The following is a 21,515-nucleotide window of genomic DNA, read 5'->3' as shown; positions in this document are numbered from 1 at the left end:
CACGCTTTTACTTTGGCGTTGTATTTTTCCTAAAAGCTTTTATTTTGTTGAGTGAAAACACGTTGCTAACCTTTGCCCTGGAAGCTTTTAAACTTCCACTCAGGATGAGAGTCAACATGTAGTCCATGCATTTGCATTACATTTCATGTAGTAATCCGTTTTTTAACCCAAGTATATATTCATGTTTTCATTTTCTTGGACAAATGGACGACATCATAAATCCGGAAAATGACGGAGATCTTCTGGCTCAAGTAAGATATCTTTGCCTTTGCAAGCTGTCTGATAAAGTCAAGACAACTTGGCAAGTTTTGTAGGCTGTCGTTCAATGTCCGTTTTGTTGTAGCCTAGTCATTTGGCCTTCAGAGAAATGTGCTATTAAGCCAAATACAGTATTGGCAGGTGAACCATGAGGTCCAACAGCAGACCGTTTAAAATTGTTCACACACACACACACACACACACACACACACACACACACACACACACACACACACACACACACACACACACACACACACACACACACACACACACACACTGCAGGTTGTTACCAAGCTGCCTGGCTTCATTAGCACATTGGCATGTGTTAATGTTTGAAGCTCAGCATGTGCTGCATGGTTCACACTGAGGCCAAACGTCACCTCAGTGCATCCAAACCAGCATGCAAAATAACAAAGGCATGAGTTGTGCTTCAACAGATCCCACTCCGTTTTTCCATTTCCTTTTCAATAACGCTAGTTTACTCATATTGTTCTCAGGTTTTCAGGTTTTCCATTGAGGATTTAAATTTAGTTTTTAATTTCTCTACTTTCTTTTATGTATATTTATATTTTCCTTCACTTTGATATGTATATATTTACAGTTTTGTTTATTTTCTAATGTTGACATACATAACATGTGCCTGTTGAGAAGCTTAATGGTCATTGGAGAATGAGTGTTTATAATTGTAACGTTTTATTTTTTGGTGGTAAGTAAAGTGTAATGCACTTTTAAAGACTCAATGCTGCATCAAAATGGACTATATTGCATGAAAATGCACTACACTTTACTAACCAAATATTGTAAAATGTTGTTTTTTTGCATACTGCCCAGTTTTGCCAGCAGGTTTTTATTTTATTTTTGGGGAAAATCAAATGATTAGTTCTGTGACTAAACTGAAGTTACTTGAAGTGTTATAATATTGACTTTTACTCAGTCCCTGCTTTTGGATTTTGATGATGAATGAAAGAAAGAAACTAAATCTTTCATTACTCGTCCTATGAAAAAAGGAGTATGACTTTAGCCCTTCATCTCAACAGACGCATATAACTTTTGAATTTGCAGTGTTTTTGTTTCCTCTCTTTTAGATTGAAGAGGTTGAGGCATTGTCTTCTATATATGGGGATGAATGGTGTGTCATAGACGAAGCATCCAGAATATTTTGCATCAAAATATCCAATGACTCGGAGGAATCAAAACTGACAGCATGTTTGCAGGTAGATGAAAATAAACCTTGCATATATTAATCACAAACCCCTGGCATTGTTTGTTTGGTTTCCGGTTTTATCATTTTCTTGTTATTGATCAGATAATTCTCCCACCTGATTATCCAAGTGCCGCCCCGCCCATCTACCAGATCAAGTGAGTGTTGAGTCCGAGACCCTTTCAAATTTAATCTTACGAAGATCTGTTAAACTGATAGAACAACATCTCCCTCAAAAACCCACTCGTCCTCCTACTCAATACCCTCTGTTTGCTCTCGGCTTTTGTAGTGCCGCGTGGTTACGAGGCCTGGAGAGGACCAAATTGGCAAACAGCCTGGAGGACCTCTATGTGTGAGTGCTTTTTGACTTCACGAGGAGGCTTTGTATGGGGATATTATCCACAACAAAAGCTTTTTATCATGGTTGTTTCCAAATTGCAATCTTTTGTAGTCCGTCTCTCAGAGAATCCACCCTCATATGTATTAATGTCAATTTCAACAGGGAGCATGTGGGGGATAGCATCCTCTATCTCTGGGTTGAGAAAATCAGAGAGTTCCTCGTCGACAAATCCCAGAGCTCAGAAACAGGTAAAGTGTGAGAAGATTAAATTCTTGTTGAGGGACACACTTCCTCGAGCTGTTTGTAATGACTTGAAATGAAAGTTTGACATCCAGTGGTGCAGTAGAGTTTTCTTCATACACAGCAAGAGCATGACCTTTTGTTGTACTCATTTCCTCACTAAGTTCACTAAAGTCCTTATTTTTCTGATAGCTTTCCTGGTGGCTATAGGCTAAGCATTGTGTGAACTTGTTCGGCAACAGGTTGGATGTAATAAATGCTAATTTTATGACATTTTTAATAAAAAGTCTCGCCCAAAGCTTCAAACTTTTAAAAATAAACCACCATCTGAGTTCAGTGAAGGCCATGTGTCGCTTCTAAAACAGCCGCATGCACATCGTTTCACACGAGGAGAGATGTAAAGCTTGGCAGACCTGCGGTGCCTGGTTACGGTTTCTAAGCTCTGAGTGGACAATATATTACCGGGCATGGTGTTTTGCTTCCCCAACAATCTTGACCACAAATGAATTTCCACACAGGTGAACAGCTTTGCTTTGATACTCTTTATCAGTGAGTTATTATCCTGTCTTATTAACAAATATTCGTATCAAAGATCCAGATTAATCTCCTACTTAATCTTTGACTTAATGCGTCTTCTATATAAGTTCTCCTAAGATCTGCCTCCATGAGCACAACGGCTCTCTGATGTGGTCTAAAGCTGTGATAAGATGAGCACAAAGGCCTTTAGGGGCATAACAAAAAACCGTAGGTGTCTGACTTTGAGTGACTGCATTGAATTAAGATCTATATCTATGTAATGGCTTCTGTTACCTTGACACAGTCTTTTGAAGTGTTCAAAGAAGAAAAGATTCCAAAATTAAAGTTTTTGTGTTAAAGTGCTACCGTGCATCATGTCTTCATGGGGAGTCTGCTCCGTCGGTTATCTGCAGCCGGGCAGCAGTATCCATTATTGAGGCAGACTCGCTTCTAAAGCAACAAGCCTGAAACATATTAACTCTCTCCACCATTGTTGTGTGGTATAAATTGTACTCTCGCTGCGATTCTTGTGGTAATAAGTGTTACTAGTCACAGCACTTTAGCTCAGTGGAGCGTGAGTGACAGTTTATTCCCATTCAAATGGCTCCCAAGGACATCGGGGAGAGAGGGTGAAAGACAGGGAGATGGATAAGACTGGAAATGCACATTACACTGAAAAGGGAGCAAACATAACAGAGGATTTTAATAGCAAGAGAAATGATGATGATGAGTTCTAATTGAAAAGACCAGACAAAAAGCCACTTAAATACGAAGTCCCCTCCTTTTCCTGTCATTAATTCTGGGATCATGTGTGCTTCTATTTGTGCTTTTACACGTGCAGAATAATAAACAAGCAGGCTTTAATCAGCTTCACATTGTTTACCGCGAGTTATATTCAAGAACGGTTAATTGATTAATGCAGTTGTAGTCCATAAAGTCTATAGATTTGCACCCACCACAACTTTGATGAATTTAGGACTAAGCTTGTTTTTTTAAATAATCCGTTCTTCCCAATTTTGTATGTTTTCCCTAAACCTAAATTGCATCTAGATTTATAAAGAACAAGTGTGCCACAAATCGAATTAAATCAATATGTATTATAGCCCCAAATCACAAGAAATGCCTGAAAGGGCTGTACAAAGCAACGACAAAAACAAAATACAAATATCTTAGCACAGAAATTATAAAAACGTATGTATGCAAAACCAGACAGATGCGATGCTGATGTAGATGGAAACTAGATGACGTGGAAGAAGCCTGTTGATGAATTCTGAGGGTTTTTGGTATTTTCATGGATTTGTAGACGATAATAACAATTGCAAATAACCGCAGCCTTATCCCGTAACTACCAGCGCTTTGTTAGTGTGTTTCTCTTTTATTTTGAGGCCTGACATTTATTTAAATGATTTGATATATTAATCTGATGAAATATTGGCCTACCATAAAACCATACAGCACATTGGTTATGATAGTGTAACTGTTTACAGGCTGTGCTCATACCTCTGTTTCCTTGATAACAGAGCATCTGTCTTGTATGCACACTGAGTCAAACTTTCCTAACCCTTTTGTAAACATTATATGAGCATTTTCATTGGCCCTGAAAACCACAGTCCTGCTCTCATAATTGGTTTCCTCTATTATGAATTGTCTGCTTGAAATCATAGGTTATGAAACCATTTAGGTGTAAATGTTAAGGTGATGTTAATTTGGTAATAAGTTGCTCAGTGGGTGTCTTTTTAATGACAAGCTGCCTGGTTTGGAGACCTTTAATAGGCACCAGGTTTAGGATTTAATCAAACAAACAAACAAACATTGTTTCTGCATCAGTGAATCAACCAGAGAATGTGAACATGACGGCAGAGGAGGAGGAAGAGGATGATGATGATGAAGAAGACATGCCAGACTTCAGGAGTCTCAAGCTGAACACAGAAAATGCTCATCTGTTTATGGATCCTGCAAAAGGTACCTCTCATTACAGTTTAATATATGGTTGGATATTGGATTTAGTAGTCAACACAGCCTATTTTAAAATGACTGTTTTATTTTGTGTTGCATTTTGTCCCGTAGATGAAGAGCCACCTCCTATAAAACATGGAAACACCTTCACAGACCGACGCAGCACCTTCCAGCCTCACTTAGCACCTGTGGTGACTCCCAGACAGGTAACTTCAATCAAGATTATTATTTAAACATTATCACACAAGACAGAAAAAGATAAATAGACAACATAGTTATGAGTTTTTCAACTGAAAAGATTCCAAATTGGGATTTTGTTTTTCAATCTTGCTCATTCCTGCATGTTAATCTCACTCAGTGACCTTTTGATAAGATACCCACTTGTGTTAAAAGCTTCCACCTGCTGAGAAGTGCTTTTCAGACAACAGGCTTACAGGTGCAGCCGACTGAAAACAGATGCATGGAGTAAACTGACCTGCACAGCATTTACATATTTTATTGTACTATTGAAGTTTCTTCCTTCAACTACAGAGACGCACGCTATATCCCGTAGAGTTCAATATTAAACTATTAAAACAGAAAGTGTGAAATTAAAAACTTTGAAGTGCTTTTTTATTTCACACACTTGAAGAAATTAATTTTGTGCCGATATATTTTAAATATTAGTGTTTTAAAAAACGTAGAAATATAGTTTAGAATTGTATTTGGAGTTCAAGAAGCAGGAGTATTAACAACAGCTTCCAAGATGTATGTTTTTAAAAATCAATTTTTGAAGTCTATTTCTATAAACTGTATTATTTGTCAATATAAATCAAATATTAAACTGACCAAGAGATGTTCCAAACAGAAACGGTTAGGGCAGGAAGTAAAAACAGTTGGCACACTTCCTTGTTTCCTAAAATGCAATCAATAAAAATGTCATAAAATAAATGAGTTGGTGGAAAAAATCATCATGAACTTAAAAATAAGCTTAAAAGGAAATGGTCTGTTCAAATGATGAAGTACATCTTAATAAGGTTTCACAAATTGTATTAAATATTCTATATTTTTGCCTACTTTATTCATGCCTATATTTTGTATAATGTCTTTTACATTTTTTTTATATTAGACATTTTGAACCCCATAAAACTGGTATGACCACATCCCCATACCCCTAATGTAATGAATCCTGTTGAGGCTGTGCATATATTATTAATTTATCATTAAATTAATATGCTTTCTTTTCATGGTCACACATATGAGATGATAAATATATTTAATTTGAATGTATGTTCCTTGTAAGTGATATGGGTCTTTGTCACTTTTCTATAGAAATGTAAGATAATCAGCAAAAAGACACACTTTTTTTTTAGTCATGATAACAGAAGATCATTCATGTTTAAAACTATTACATAAGTAGACATGCCTCCCTGTAATCTGCCAGACCATTAGTTTACTAATTACTAAATATATTTTTAACCATTCAAATCTTCCTTCAAAAACAGTTGAATAATGCTGTTTCGTGCATTAGTCAGCAGCATCAGACCTGGGAGGTTGTCATCTGCACAGAAACGGCATCACTTTCAAACTCTCTGTTTTGAAATGTACTCCCTTTTTGCTAACACACATCCACTCAGGGTTTCATTATGACAGCAGTTTATATTGAACACTGTGCTGAAGCAGAGTGCAGGATGAATTCCTTGTCTCAGCAGTTTTTACTTATAATAGAGAAGATGTAAAAGCATGTGAGAGGGAAGTGAAGAATGAGTAGGTTGCTCATGTTCCACCTGTCGTCTGTTGCAGGTTAAAATGGTCCTGGAGAAGCTGTATGAGAACAAGAAGATTGCTAGTGCCACTCATAATATTTATGCATACAGGTCAGTAAGGTCACATATACTAAATATGACCAAACATCTGTAATGGCTCCATTATGCAAATCACACTACCCTCATATTACTGTTATAGTGTTCTCATTAGTACAAAAGGACGAAAAGGCATTTCACTCTTTCTAAAGGCCAAATCACTGCATTGGGGTCATTAAAAGCTCCAGAGAAATGTATTTAAATGTCTAAGCCTCCTTCTATGGGAATGGACTTCTATGTCTTTATGTGGGTGCAGTTGTTTTCCACATAGTCTTATGAGGTCAATGTAGAGCGGCTCATGCGCCGCCTGGGTGGTCATTACTGTTGACATTTAAAGAGGCTGCCGGTGTCACATCGTCCTTCTCTTACAAAATGACTCAGTGCTCTACCACCTAATGCCAAGCTGTTGGGGTTCTGTCTTTTGTAGGATTTACTGCAAGGACAAAAACAGCTTCCTGCAGGACTGTGAGGACGATGGCGAGACAGCTGCGGGGGGGAGGTTGCTCCATTTACTGCAGGTGATCAGTTCATTAATAATTTGACCAAACAGATCACTCTTTCAGCTGAATACTAAACTGCATGTTGCCTTTGACCGAAAAACGTACCAAAAGAACTGATGAGTGAGTCAAAGCTGCACATATTACGTTCATCTCCAGAACTGATGACACATTGGTATTTTCATGACTATATCTAAAATGATTCTGATTCCTGCATGCTTGATTTGCCGTCTGTTCTAAGCCACCTTGTGCTTTTTCACAGTCTGCACAAATTGGCTTCTGCTGTGGCTTTAAACTGGGATTGTTATGAGTAGAGGTTGAATGCCACAGAGTCTGAGATTCAACCTTTATCTCATATCCTGTGATAGTTTAGCAACTTGTCTGTCATAAATGTTTAAAGAAATTGTTCTTCATAAAAAATATATATATAAAAATATGTATTGTATGAAATAGATCAAAGTGATCCCAGTGATTTACCAAAAGATAGACAGTGCATATTCATGCTTATTACAACACTTTGACAAAAATGCATTCATATAAAGATGGTGAGGCAGGTTATTGCGCTGTATATTTGGAATATTTTGATTATGAAGCCACCAGAAAGGCTGATTTAGCTCAAATATATTTGAGGTGCTGCCTCTAACAAAAATGTTCATGATTCATTCAAATGACATTTAATTTTTTCCAATAATTTGCCATTTCTTTAAGGAAACAGGAGGGACCAAAAATAGGTGTATGATTGTAGAGGAGGATTTTGGAAAGGCGCTGATGAATGGAAATGGAACAGGAAATGGGAATCGGGTAGCAGAAGGTAAAAACATTTGCAGGCAGGAATAGCTCGGAGAATAAGGTGGCTGGTAGGTAGGAAAAGAAACAAGCAGGAGTACAGGCAGGCGATGATCCTGGGACACAAGGTTACATAAGCCACAAAAAATAATAAATCACTGGAGATTTGAATTTATCTGGCATGGAAGCGCAACGACTGAGGATGAAATAAGACTGGTTCAGGAGCCGAGGTGGGTACAATGCGATCTGACGAGAGGCAGGTGAGGAGACAGGAAGAGGTAATGAGCCGAGTGAGGACATGTGTTCCAGGTGATCAGAGCCGCCAGGAGCCAGAGGAGGGGAGAGCATGGACACACAAACACACACACACACACACACACACACACACACACACACACACACACACACACACACACACACACAAACGACATAAACAGAGGCAACACAAGAAAACACTGAGGACTCTTCGCTATTATAATTCAAAGCAGGATTTCAATGTGGGTTAATACTGGAGAAGTGACAGCTGGAGACAAATTGTGGATGGTGTTGAAATGTTTCCACTGAAATTTCACAAAGCAAAAACAACATTTGCTTAAAGTTTGTTTGGTAATGAGATTTTTTTACAAAGTTGCAGTTTGAGTTAACTGTCAAAAAGTAATGCTTAGTTTGCTTTTAATGCAGCTTTAAATGGGTTGCTTCACAGCTCCATTGGTAGTACTGGGGCTAAGTACCTGCTGCCATGGACGCTGGTTCGGAAACAACTTTCGGCCCCTTGATACGTTTTATCCCCCAATCTATCTTTCTAGTTAAGGCTTAAATAATCATTAAATAAAGAGAATGAACAATACAGCAGTTTCAACTAAATACATACAGCGTACGTAGTGGACGATTGGTATGGTATTTAAGTGAGACACAGCTTAAGAGGCTGCTAGGCTGTAATTTGGTGTTTTGAGCTAAGAAACATTGACTCAATTGACAATCGGTGAACAGAGAAAATATTCACATCATAAAGTATGAGACTGCAGCAAATGTGATTATAAAAGTGTTGTTGCCAACTCATTTTCTGCTTGACTAAGTAGTTAGTGGACTAATTGTCTGAGCCCCATGAGAACATGTGAAAAAGTGTTTCTTCATCATCACGATAACGCCACCACAAACCAAAGCATGCAAGACTGTCATTTATCTCTATAGCCAGATATCTGCAGATAAACATCGTTAGACCGAAAGCCACTGGATCCAGAGTTAAAAGAGTAATGTGATTGTGGAATTTGTCCCATAATAATCTTTACTTCAGGTTTTTGTCATTAATTGCTTTTAGCCTGTTGGGGTTGATTTCATTGTTGTACCTCACCATCATGATCTCTTATAAAGACTCTTCGAACTTTACATTGGGACATGACCTCATTAGTATAACCCGCACCACTCGTATTTACAAAATCTCCCCTCTGTCACTCAGAGAAATAGCTCACGATGTTACTTTCACACAATTACTGATCTTCTCGTATCACATTTCAAAAGAGGTACTAGTTACTGTCTTGTGCTGTCAGATGGCATTGTGAATCACACACACCCACATCACACTGAAATTGCCCACACACGTTTGTCTTCCCGTAATACTGAATGAAGGCCAGTGAAAGGTTTGTGACAAAACAAAAAAGTTTCCCGTATCAGAGCTCAGCTGTGACTTGAAGTAGTTCTGTCATCCTCATTAACCAGTAGGTTCTGAGTCATGTCAGAGCTTCTCCAGATGACATCCATGACGCTTGTCAAAGTTTATACTCATTCATTAGATGACGGCAGTCATCCAGCCAGTGTGACCCTGTTGGAGAGATAAATTAGTGTCAACTAGTGCATTGGATTCTTGGTGAAGCTGTGATTTGCTGCACAGAATTCAGATGAGGCAATCTGAGCAACTTAACAACACATCGCTCTACACAGACGGACTCAATAAATTACAAAAAGCATTTATAAAATCTTGGAAGTGTGTGCTCGTAAGTTTCAGGATGCTTGTCAAGCAGTGTGCATCAAATTTAATCTATTTTCCATGCTTCCAGGTAAGATCTCAGCCCAACAAAAACATGTTTATCCTTGTGATCATTCATCTTTTTATTAGAGCTACTTTATTAGATATTTTTATATTAAGGTAATAATCTCAAAGCCTCAACATGTAAAACGTGTGTATGGTCACCATCTATGGCTGAATGGGTTGAAACAATATGGATTGATGACCAACTGCTCTACGTCATTGCATTTGCAGTATTACAAACTGAGTGTCTTTGGCGACATTCCCCCGGAAATATCACAGTGCAACTATCTGGGGATTCAGATCCAAAATCACACAAAGGCGATAACCGCTTATAGCTGTAACATTAGGTCAAGGTCTTTTCATTCTGTCCTTTTTTACGTGGTCAAGTACCCCGACCACATTGTATGGATCAAAAACAGAACATACAGTAACAGAACAATGGTGCACAGCATGGCTAAAGTAGAAAAAGGTTAAACTCTAACTTTTGGCTTTCCTGTAGCTTTAGTGTGAAAGGGTTTGCCTCTTGAATAAAGCCACAGAAAATTATCACCGCACTGCACACCTCCAGCTTAATTCAAGGGAACTTCTTTTTATTCAGCTCATTGTTTTGTTTTCACAGCCTGTTCTACCTAATTTCATTAGTATTGTTTTCATACCTTTGCTCTGAAACAGCCTGTTCTCTTCCTGCCCGGCAAAAAACAACAAACACATTTAACATGTAGCGGGTAAACATAGCGGCACATTTATCAGACATTTCCCTGAGCAGTTGGTCGATGCACAGACACAGCTGATAAGAAAGACGACGGTAGACTTAAAGAAAACTTCAAATGAATGCTAATGTTGCACTTTATTGGTCCTTTTACTCCTTTATCACAATCGCAAAGTTATAAAACGTGTTGTTTACTGCTTGTCCTGCTGCAAAAACACAAACAGACTTTACATATTTCATTTTTATCATTTTCTGACAATTTTCTCAAAACCTAGGAACTACCTTTCATACTTGCTTATCTTAACCTTATGCAGAGCTACAACGTCTTGCATTCAAAATGTTACTTAAGGTAAATCACAAAACAATTAGGAGCATAATATGCTTCAGTAACAAATCTTAAAGTACACAAAGTACATTTCCATGTGAATGTAACTACACTCATAGCACCATCAATGCATTATAGCAAATTAAAGAGGTGCCATCAGTTCATTTCTGCAGCTGACTGACCTACTGTAACGGAGTGATGGCATCAGGTCGGCTGTCTTCATGCCCATATCTCATCCTTTTCAACAACACACTGATTAATCCTCTACTTGTCACACTCTAAGCGTTCTGAGCAATTTTCATGAAGAGCTTTCTCCTTAATCTATTCTTCTCTAATCTCATTCCTCTCCACAAGCTTTTCTTCCTGTTTCCTCATTCAGATTCCTGCTCTCTGCCTCTTAATGTGGAAGTGTGAGGTGATGAATAAAAAAAAGGATCTGATTAATAGAGTTGGCAGCCGCGGCAGATGTGGATGAGTCCCCTCACATGACACATTGCACTTTTGTGTGTGTTGCTTAGCAAAGTCAAATCCCTTATTTATCTTAAGGGGATAGTCTGACAATTTGGGAAATTTGCGCATTTGCTATTTATCAGGAGTTTTGTGATAATATGAATGACGTTGTTTGTTTAGTAGAGAGATGCAGGATGCAAAGGCGTAACGGCTGACCTTCATTCAAAGTTATAAGAATAATAATCTTGTAACATTTGATCCATTGTTAATAAACCAATATTGATTTGAGCAGTTTATTGCACACTATTGTTTCGATGGTCTTTTTATGACTGCTTTTTACAGGTCTGAAATTGCCATGTGGATTATAAACATTTGTTATTTGAGTAAATATTGATGGTTATTTTACGGGTATTCATATCTTTAATAAACAGTGCTAGTTAACTACCAAGGGAGTGCTCTAATCTCCATGATTTTAGGGGTGATTTATAGATGTTTTAACCTTACAGTGTGTGCGCTAACTCTGCTAAGAATTCCCTGGTGCCAGATGTTTACACACGATGAAAGTGAAATATATTTCTATATCTAAGTCTGTGAAGCACATCCAAAAAGGGAAATATTTTGGAGGCTCAGACCATCAGCTTTAGACTGACAGCTGATGGCCTGAACCAGATACATTTAATGAAGATTCATCCACCGTATCGCATCTGGTGTGAAATATCATGCTGGTGGCCAGGGAAGGGGTGTTGTGTCCCAGTTTCATTTTGTGAATCTCTTGCCAGCTTGTTGAAATTCACTCATTTCACATTTTCCATGTGTTTGTCACCGCAGATTCTGGATGTGCGAAACGTCATGGTGGTCGTGTCTCGATGGTACGGAGGTATTTTGTTGGGTCCTGACCGATTCAAACACATAAATAACTGTGCTAGAAATATCCTGGTGGAGGAAGGATACACTGCCTCCACGGTGAGAAACCCTTAATATCACTCTGTCATCTTACACTGACATGTCATCGGTCAAATTTGACTTTTCTGACAGATTCCCTAATGCTGGGAAACATTTGATGTCTTAGTATTTTAATTGATTTTTACTCAGATATTTATTCAATTATCTCAAAACAAATAGATTTTTTGTCTATTTTGACAACCAAAGCAGATTCTGAAAGTCAAAAGAGGACACCCTGTCAGACAGTTAACCATTACAGGTTATAGTTTAACATAGATGCATTATAATCATATAGCGTGTGTGTAGGGCTTGCTTTGTGTTTCCATATTACTCTTCAGGTGCTGTCACATTATGTATTGGTCCATTTGAAGTCTCTGGTTGCCACATGTTCTGGAGATCAAACAATCTCTTCTGGCTCTCAGCGGCCTGAAGTTAGGTCCAGTCTGCTTTGAAGTCGTCTTTGTGTTTGGCAAAGTTATTCCATTGATAACATGATTGACTTTTGAGCTGCTGCCACAGACAGATTAAAGGTAATGCAAACCTAGACTTTAAAAAATCCTACTCCATCAATTCAGAAAAAATCCAAACTTGATTTCAGTCCTGACAACAAAGGCACAGTTCCCATGTCGACATCAAGCCAGGACTGTTAGACAGCTAATTAGAAGTCACTGCCTGTGGGCGGTGAAAGTCTCCTTAGAGCAGCTATAAAAAATAAAAAACGTACAGTTTTTCAAATGTATTCTGAAAGAAACTTCTTAATTTGATTTCTTCTTTTTGTGATGATAGCATGGACTTTTTAGTGACCTGAAAAAAAAAAATCTACAATGCCTCTTGACTGAATTAAAATGCTTATAAAAAGATGTGATGTTTTGAGGTTGAGTTTGGATCAAATGTTATACTGAGAGTGTTTTGATTAATACAGAATGTAGCGCTGTCTGACCAGTGATGTTGAACATTGGTCTTGAAATGTTCATGCCGATAAAGCCTCTTTGAATTTGAACTTCAATAAAATTGCCAAGAGTCATGAAAATAGGAAGCATGGATAGGAATCCAAAATATGAGCCCTAATTGACCCTAGAGGTGAAAGTGTAAATTGGAAAAACAGATTATTTTGGGGGAAGAGATGTTGAGAACATTTTTGGTTTAGTGTATTTGGAGAGAATTTAGGAGAGAAAAAGACTGAAGAGAACAAGAGCTGAACAGCCAGTTTTAAACCTCAGGAACTCACAAATTACAAGGTAGCTAACACTTTGGTCATTACACTCATTAAAACAATAACTAGTCTACATCCTGTTGGCCACAACTGATGGGAAACTCCAACCCTAACAGGGAGGGAAACATTATTTAAATGGTAATTGGGACGACGAAGTGGTGAGTGACTGGTTTAGAGCTCCATTGCAAACACCAATATAATGGGGCATGCATATTAAAATGTTCCACTCTGCTGAATGAAAGAAAATGATCATTTTTGCTCGCTTTTTGTCCAGACATGCTTGTAAACTGCTGAAAGGTCTACAAGTTGGCCGCCTGAATTGTTAGAGCAATAATTAGTGGGAGGATGTTTTATAAGCGTACTGGAAATCACAATGTTTGGTTTGATGCAATTATTTGAATACATTAAAGCAGTAGGGTGCATGCCAATCAGTACATTGCAATTTGCACATTTAAATAAGGAAGGGAATCACAGCAGGCGTTCAGGTAAAAGTCTCTGTCACAAATTGAGTCATGAGCTTTAAATCAGCACTCAAATCCTAAACATGGGAAAAGCTTTGGCACCATTAAGTGCGGTGCTAATGTAAGATAATTATAAGTCTGTTCAATTTCTGCAATCTTTTCTCGTGTTTTACAGGATGAGGCCACCAAATCTGGAGCGAAGATCAAAAGGCCAAAAAACAAGAAGATGAAATGAATATAAGAGGAAGATAAAAAGACTTTTATTCAAACACATTTTCAGCCTTTTGAGAAGGTTGTTTAAATGGTGTCTTAATGGAGTCAAACAGGGTTTTTTTTGCAATTGCAAATGATGTATTCAAAATCATAAGTATTTCAATATATTTAAGCAACGTTTAATTATTTTAGCTGTTCACCTCAACTCTGGAGCTTACATCATAGCATTTTGACTGAGAAGCGTTGAACTGAAATGTTTTCATTAAAACAATCAAACCTTGAGACTTGTGCAGAAATTACGACTTTGACATCTTCATAGACAGTTCACCCACACCAGGGTTAGATTCAATTGATTAGAAAACCAAAGAGTCATTACACACTTGAAAAGAGGATTTTGTTGAGGATAAGACATCTTTTTTCACCATTCATTTCAAATAGTAATGCTCCATTCTGTCTTGATGTCGAAGTGTGAATAACATATCCTTGTATATATTGGAATTTAGCTTTCAGACAATCGGCTCGTTAATGAAATTCATACACAATTCATTCAGCGTTTCCAAGAATAAGATCACATAGCTCAACAAAATGAATTTCACTGAGTGTCATCGACAAAAACACTCTCACGCTCGCACATAATCCACATGAGCGTTTTCCCCGAAGCATATGAAAAGAATATGAAGCCATGCTTTTAAAGTCTGCTTAAACATTCCACTTTTCACAGTTCTCCTGTAGCATTTACCCCACATTGACTCCTGTGGGATTTTGCCTTACCTCTTCGTTTTGGTGTCTCTTGATGCCTGGCTGAATCACAGTCTGCATACGAAGCACTCTGGGGTTGGCTTTAGACAGCAGAGAACTGCTTTCTAAAAATATACAGGGCTCATCATCGCCCTTGGCAGTTTATTTTACCCCACCACAATCCGACTATTGTGACACAAAACAAATATCTGGTTATCTTGAGGGAATCAAACTGATATCAGTATCCAATGATGACATTTCATTTAAATGAGAATATAAATGACACTCAAGAGAGTTTCTTGAAATTTCCTCCATTTCTGTGTACAAAGCTGCCTGCTCATTTCAACCATTGGGTATAATTAGAGCTAATTCACTTAAAAGACTTGTTTCCTCCCTGACAGGCTGTCATCATGCTGAACACATTATCTCAGCCCCTAATTGTATTTATAGAGGCTTGCGACAAAAACGCATGGACATAAACTCATATTCAGAGCTGAGGAGAATATTCAGCCCACTTCAATCTTAAATGTTATCCATATGGTGCAACACACCATTTTGCAGCAAAGTCCGAGAATATTAATACAGTTTCATAGCATGCAAGCATTCATCCTATTATTGTGATTATTAATAATAATAATAATAATAATAGTAGTAGTACTTTTTATATCACCAGTCTCTCGCCCCCTGTTTTATTTTATAATGTTGTATTTATATATTTAATAACGAACAATTATTAAGGGCTTGAAGCAACCTTGGTTTTATTTTTGAATGAAAACACACACAAAAAAATGATCATGGAGTTGCAGCTTTTTCAAGATGGTAACTGACTTTGTTTGTTGATGCTTCAAATTCTCTCTCATTAGATTATTCTATCTGAGTTGCTGGGGTGAATTAATATGTATTGATAGGCCTTTTGTATAAAAACATGGAGACAAATAATAAAAAAGGGAAGAATACGACGGTAATTCGTGGTGTTTCCTGTCTTCGTGAAGTGAACATTGACCTCAGAATCTCTGAATGCAAGAATTGGATGCTTGGTTTGAATACTGATCAGCTGATGCAGACCGGCTCCTCGCAGACATCTTGCTGGCTGAAGCTCAGGTCATTTCATCTCGGTCTTCTTCAGGTGTGTGGACCCCTTCAGCTTCTGACTGCAGACTTCAGCCTTTGATCAGTTGCTGCGCGGACAAAGGGGCATCATGTCAAGGTCGAAGAAATCACTCGAGTGATACCGGAAATGGTGAGAAATACAAAATAAAAGTGCTGGCATTTGACACCTCTTTGTTTCAATAACAACCCGAGTATGTGTCGAAATGTAACTGATTATACTATATTTTGGAGGGCTTTAATGTGGTGAAGAACCAACACACTATTATTGTTTAATGTGGGCTTGCACAAGCTTTTAGACATGTTATCTGTCTTTATTTTGGCAGTTTATTAGGATACACTTTGTATGTGGCTTTGAATGTGGATAAACTGTAAAACATTATTATCTTTAATTTAACAAACTGCTACCAAGATAGGCTACATATTAAAACATGTTGGTATTATTTTCTGCAAGGTTGCTGTAAGACGTTTATTTTGTAAGAATGAGCGGATACAGCACTTATTTTGTAGTATGGCTTGCTTGACATGGGTGACAAAACCAAGCGTGAGAGCCGCTGTACGCGCACATCCAGCAGACAGCTGTGTCAAAAACCCTCCTGACCAGAGAGAGGAGCGAACACCCAGAGGATCTACAAATATCAATATCAAAAATTAAGATTATATTTAAATGTGTATCTGTCTTAAATTTAGGAAGAAAAAATGGAAGATTTGGAAAAAGTATTAACATTTAACCACAGGTCTCCAGTCATTTTGGACTCCTGTCCAAAGTGGAGCGGAAGGTTCGGGCGTTTAATTGGACTTGTGCGTTGTTTCTGTGCTTGAAATGAAACAGGTCTACAATGGTTGTGGCTTTATATTAACTATGAGCGCGCATATTCTGGAGTCCAACTCCAGCGGCAACTTGACTCCAGCTGTTTCCGAGGCTGGGACTGTCTTCCCGGGCTACCTGGCGGTGATCTTATCAGTGCTCATGGTGACTTTGGTTGTCGTTGTGGTGGCTGGAAACGCGCTTGTCATCATGGCTTTTATTGTGGATAAATCCCTGAGAAATCAAAGCAACTACTTCTTTCTGAACCTTGCTATATCTGATTTCCTCGTGGGTGAGTTGGTACCTCCTCTTCTTCTTTGTGTCTCTGTCATGTCGCTGAAATCTGGCTCTTTCAAGTCTCTTGTTCCTCCCTATGAATGGAGAAACACTAAAAGGCTATTTCTGCACGCCCCGAACCAATTGTTATTTCCCTACAATATAATTACAGTGAGTCATTGTTGAGTGTATGTAACCTTGTGCTTTTTGCTTCATTCATGTGTTTCATTACCATTAAATACTGCTTATATTTGAAGCATCCTATTTTTTTGTTTTAGGGAATTCACACCCCTCTTATTGTTCTGCTCTTATCTGCTGCATTAGGTAAATTACACCCTTCACTGAAATCAAATAACCAATTCAGACTGCTATTGTTTCTAAAATGTATTAAACCTCTGCAGCCGTCTGGTAAAATGCAGCGAGCAGTCATTTCTGTGGTCACATGTACAGGGTCTCACATCCAGGCGGGCCTGGAGAGGTGTGAATGTTAATAGTTTTGGTTGTGGGGGTGAATTATCATGCAATGCGTGTGTGTGGCTGTTTCAGGTGCCTTCTGCATCCCAGTGTACATCCCGTACAACCTGACAGGCCGGTGGATGCTGGGTAAGGGGCTCTGCAAGGTGTGGCTGGTTATGGACTACCTGCTCTGCACCGCCTCAGTCTTCAACATTGTCCTCATTAGTTATGACCGTTTCCTGTCAGTCACACGAGCCGTAAGTACAGGCTGCAGAGGTGCTCATTACACACACACACACACACACACACACACACACACACACACACACACACACACACACACACACACACACACACACACACACACACACACACACACACACACACGCTCAGACACACATGCTCAGACATAGTACCACAGTCAATTCTTAAATATGTCACTCTCTAGGGCAGTTTGCTCTGCAGTAGGAAGTCATTGACATTCAAAGCTTTCTTCCTTTACAAGGGTGTCAGTTTAAACACAGAGCTTGAGCTGTGGCAATTTGGTATGTAAATATCTTGGATTTAGCATTCAACTCAGAAGTCTATAAGGACAAATATAGTGTGGCTAAAAGGGCACTTAATTTTACACACGTCAGAGGAAGAATTACTCAAGTGAGACAATGAAAACAGTTTAATAATATCTATCTATTTGACGTCTGAGAAGAAATGACATCTTCTGTGCAATAATAGACTTTGGGATCAACATGTTTTAGGAGGTATGGTGTCTGGAAGAAGTATGCAATTAAGGGGCAGTAAGAGTAAAATGTGCTGAGGCAAATCATGGAAGTGGGATCCATGGTTTCTGGAGCTTGACTCATACTTGAGACTAACATTAAGATATCATGCCCTCTCCTTCTTCGATTCTTTTGTATAATCTGTCTCTTCTGACTCCAAAAAAACATGTGGAAGTGAAATACTAAATAGCTGGTGTGCACCTTTATCAGCACAACCAGATATTAATATCCTTATTGGCTTCATTAAAATCTAACCTGATGTAGTATTCTGTTGACCCAGTATCAGTCAATAATTATAAAACTTCTTCTCACAAAATACATTTCCCTGACATGTTTTTTTCTGAAACTCAAATATTTCCATATGGATCGTTCTGATAATCTTGCGCTTGTGCTATTTTTGATTGACTATATTGTTAGAAGCCACATTTACAGACATACATTGTGTGATTGTGTAGTTGCTTACTTAGATATGTATGTTAATAACACTTCTCAGCCTCCGACTGCCTTTTATCTCCTTTTGATTGATGGTTTGATCTCTACAGCTCAGTAGAATTTATTATTCATTTTGATTATTCATTTTCACATCGTCAAGAGTAGAATTCCTGTAATCTAAAATGGAAATGTATGAGTCTTGCCTTATTGGAATGATACCGTGGAAAGATTTGATGAGGCTCTTTAGCTTTTTTTTTTTGTCTGAGGAAGCTGTTTTTTTAAGTTGCTTTTCAGCCAAGGTTACATTTGCAGCATCATCGTCTCATCGTGACATACCCAGCGGTTTCCACCTCCATTTAATTAATATGTTATTGTCAGAGGCAAAGAAAAAATAAAGAACCCCAATAAAAGAGTGCAAAACAGTTTAGACCGAGAGGAGATGAAGTGAAATTGGATCAAGTGTAAAGAGAATAAGCAGAGGTTGATGCCAAGGGAGAAGTGCATTTTTGTGTGGAACCTGATGTCTCTTTCACACTCTTGTGTTGCATCAGTGTATGTGGCACTCTGCCTGACATCCCCTTTCTCTATTTGGCTTCAGTGACAGCAGAATGAGAGCCTCACGAGTGGTTATTTACTGCGCCTAAATATACAAACAGAGTTTCAATTGTACAAGGCGCTGAGAGCAAAAGCAAGTGTGATTTTCATATGGGAACAGCTGTGGAATGTAGCAAATAGCGTTATTGTGCAGCTGAGTTTATGTGAAATGCTGTGAGTCACACTTGTGCCCCTCTTTTGACACAGGTTAAATACAGAGCACAGCGAAACATGACCCGCCAGGCTGTGTTCAAGATGGTGGCGGTGTGGGTGTTGGCTTTCCTCCTCTACGGTCCTGCCATTATATTCTGGGAGTCAATCGTCGGCCAGAGTGTCGTCCCCGCTCATGAGTGCCATGCTGAGTTTTATTACACCTGGTACTTCCTGCTCAGTGCTTCTACCTTTGAGTTCTTCACTCCGTTTGTCTCTGTGACTTTCTTCAACCTCAGCATTTACCTGAACATCCATCGCAGGACCAAGAGGGGATGCGCCTGCGTGGAGGACGAGGTCAAGGCGCAGAATTTAACTAAGAAGCACAGAGAGGGAGGAAGCTGGTCTGTGTTTTTTGTGAAGACTCGTAAGGTGTCCTGCAGTGAGCCTACTGCTATCTCTGCAGTTATTGAGGACGACGATGTCCTGTCACCTTCCTCCTGCGGGGAGCCTATTAACAGTCAAATATACCTGCAGAGGGAGAAGTTCTCTCCCAACAGGAACAACTCCAGGCTCTTTCAGCACACAGCCTCTTGCATGGCACCCAGCCGAAGGACACAGGGATCTCGACTGTCTCGAGACAAAAAGATTGCCAAGTCTTTGGCCATTATTGTCTGCATTTTTGCCATTTGCTGGGCTCCTTACACTCTACTAATGATTATTCGTGCCGCTTGTAGCGGTGAATGTGTGGCGCACTACTGGTACGAAATGACATTCTGGCTTCTGTGGCTAAACTCTGCCATCAACCCGTTTCTCTACCCACTGTGCCACAGCAGCTTTCGAAGGGCTTTCTCAAAGATACTGTGTCCAAAAAGACAATCAGTCCAGCCTCAGATTGAGGCTCAGTCTTGTTAGATGAACTCAATTGCACTCCCATGCTTTATAAATGCTGTAAATGTTATTGGTCAAACACTGTAAAAATTCATATACTGTTCTTCCATCCAAAAGATAACTTTTCCTAAATAATGTTTGTGTTTGTTAAAGTCATTTGTTCAAGGATTGTCACAGCATATCTGACAGCAATATGGCAATTGAAAACAAACCCGGGTGTAATGAACTGCAGTTTTAATATTCACTGGCAAACTGTGGTCAGACAGAAAGATGGAATGTGGTTTAAGCTTTCTCACGACACAATTATTTATTTCTCAATGCTGTGAAAAGATGAATGAAGAAGGTGTTGACTGTAATTAAGTCTAAGATATTATACAAGAGCTACTGTACAGCAATACCAAGTTGTTTAATTATGGTCTGTCTGCTAAAATGCACTGTGCAAGGAGCAGCTAACATCCAGTTTCTTAGAGGGCTGCTGTGATGACAAAAAACTCATTTTTAGAAATGAATGATTTTTTGGTCTTTATAAGTTTCAAAATCTCTCTGCACATGAAATCCTTTCACTTGAGTTTCAAGTATGTCGCAAAATGTAAGCTTTTCCTCATGCAGCAATAGGATGTCAAAGAAAGGAGTACCTGAAAAGAAGAAAATAACCTGTATTTGTTTACTGTGTGAACTTTTATCACAATAATGTTTCATTCTATTTAACTGAAAATTGGGCTAAGGACAGAGGGAAATCAAGTGCCATCACCTGCCAACTATGAATCTGCACTGAATTGAAAAAAAAACGTGTTCTTATTGATGTTAAACATGTACAGCACTAAATGAGAACAGCATTAAACCTTTTGTAGAGTAATATCTATGCCAAGCTAGATGGTTGTGTTCTTAAAGTATAATATTTATTCAAAGACTTGACTGGTTTTTACCACCCAAACTACTTGACTACTTTGTATTTTGGCTATGAATGTGTGTTGCTGTGAGTAGCCAAAGAAAGAATAAAATGAAAACTGCCTGCAGGTTTTCTGACTGTACGTGTTATTGGTAAAACGTATGAGGAAGTGGTGTTACATTTTCGGAAATATACTTGTATATATTCTTGCAAAGAGTTGATAACAATTTATACCACATTCATGTAGGTATTTGAAATAAATACCTAGTGACAGAAGCTGGGTAGTTTAGCTTAGGCCTAAACTGTTTAGCTTGGCTCTGTCTTGTGGAAAGAGAAGTTGGCATGAACAGAGGCAAAGATGGGAGTTGAAAATGGATAAACTTGACTATTTTTAAAATAGACACAGAAGGGAGAACAAAAG

The 21,515-nt window shown here is 38.5% G+C and overlaps 2 protein-coding genes across 2 annotated transcripts; both read left to right on the top strand.

The window, feature by feature from the left end:
- The first annotated feature begins 92 nt into the window (after nt 1-92).
- Nucleotides 93-14,259, top strand: impact (impact RWD domain protein). Its single transcript, XM_063892215.1, has 11 exons — nt 93-251; nt 1,347-1,475; nt 1,568-1,620; nt 1,752-1,814; nt 1,965-2,050; nt 4,386-4,520; nt 4,626-4,720; nt 6,297-6,370; nt 6,783-6,873; nt 11,977-12,111; nt 13,940-14,259. The coding sequence occupies exons 1-11, from the start codon at nt 126-128 to the stop codon at nt 13,997-13,999; spliced, it is 1,047 nt and encodes a 348-aa protein (XP_063748285.1). The 5' UTR covers nt 93-125; the 3' UTR covers nt 14,000-14,259.
- A 2,062-nt stretch (nt 14,260-16,321) lies between these two features.
- On the top strand, nt 16,322-21,222 carry LOC134870235 (histamine H3 receptor). Its single transcript, XM_063892331.1, has 3 exons — nt 16,322-16,922; nt 17,453-17,619; nt 19,372-21,222. The coding sequence occupies exons 1-3, from the start codon at nt 16,646-16,648 to the stop codon at nt 20,227-20,229; spliced, it is 1,302 nt and encodes a 433-aa protein (XP_063748401.1). The 5' UTR covers nt 16,322-16,645; the 3' UTR covers nt 20,230-21,222.
- Nucleotides 21,223-21,515: the final 293 nt, after the last annotated feature.

This window comes from Eleginops maclovinus, chromosome 9 (assembly GCF_036324505.1).
Source record: "Eleginops maclovinus isolate JMC-PN-2008 ecotype Puerto Natales chromosome 9, JC_Emac_rtc_rv5, whole genome shotgun sequence".
NCBI lineage: Eukaryota > Metazoa > Chordata > Actinopteri > Perciformes > Eleginopidae > Eleginops > Eleginops maclovinus.
The sequence above is the reverse complement of the archived record's forward strand: the minus strand, read 5'-3'. Positions and strand labels throughout refer to the sequence as shown.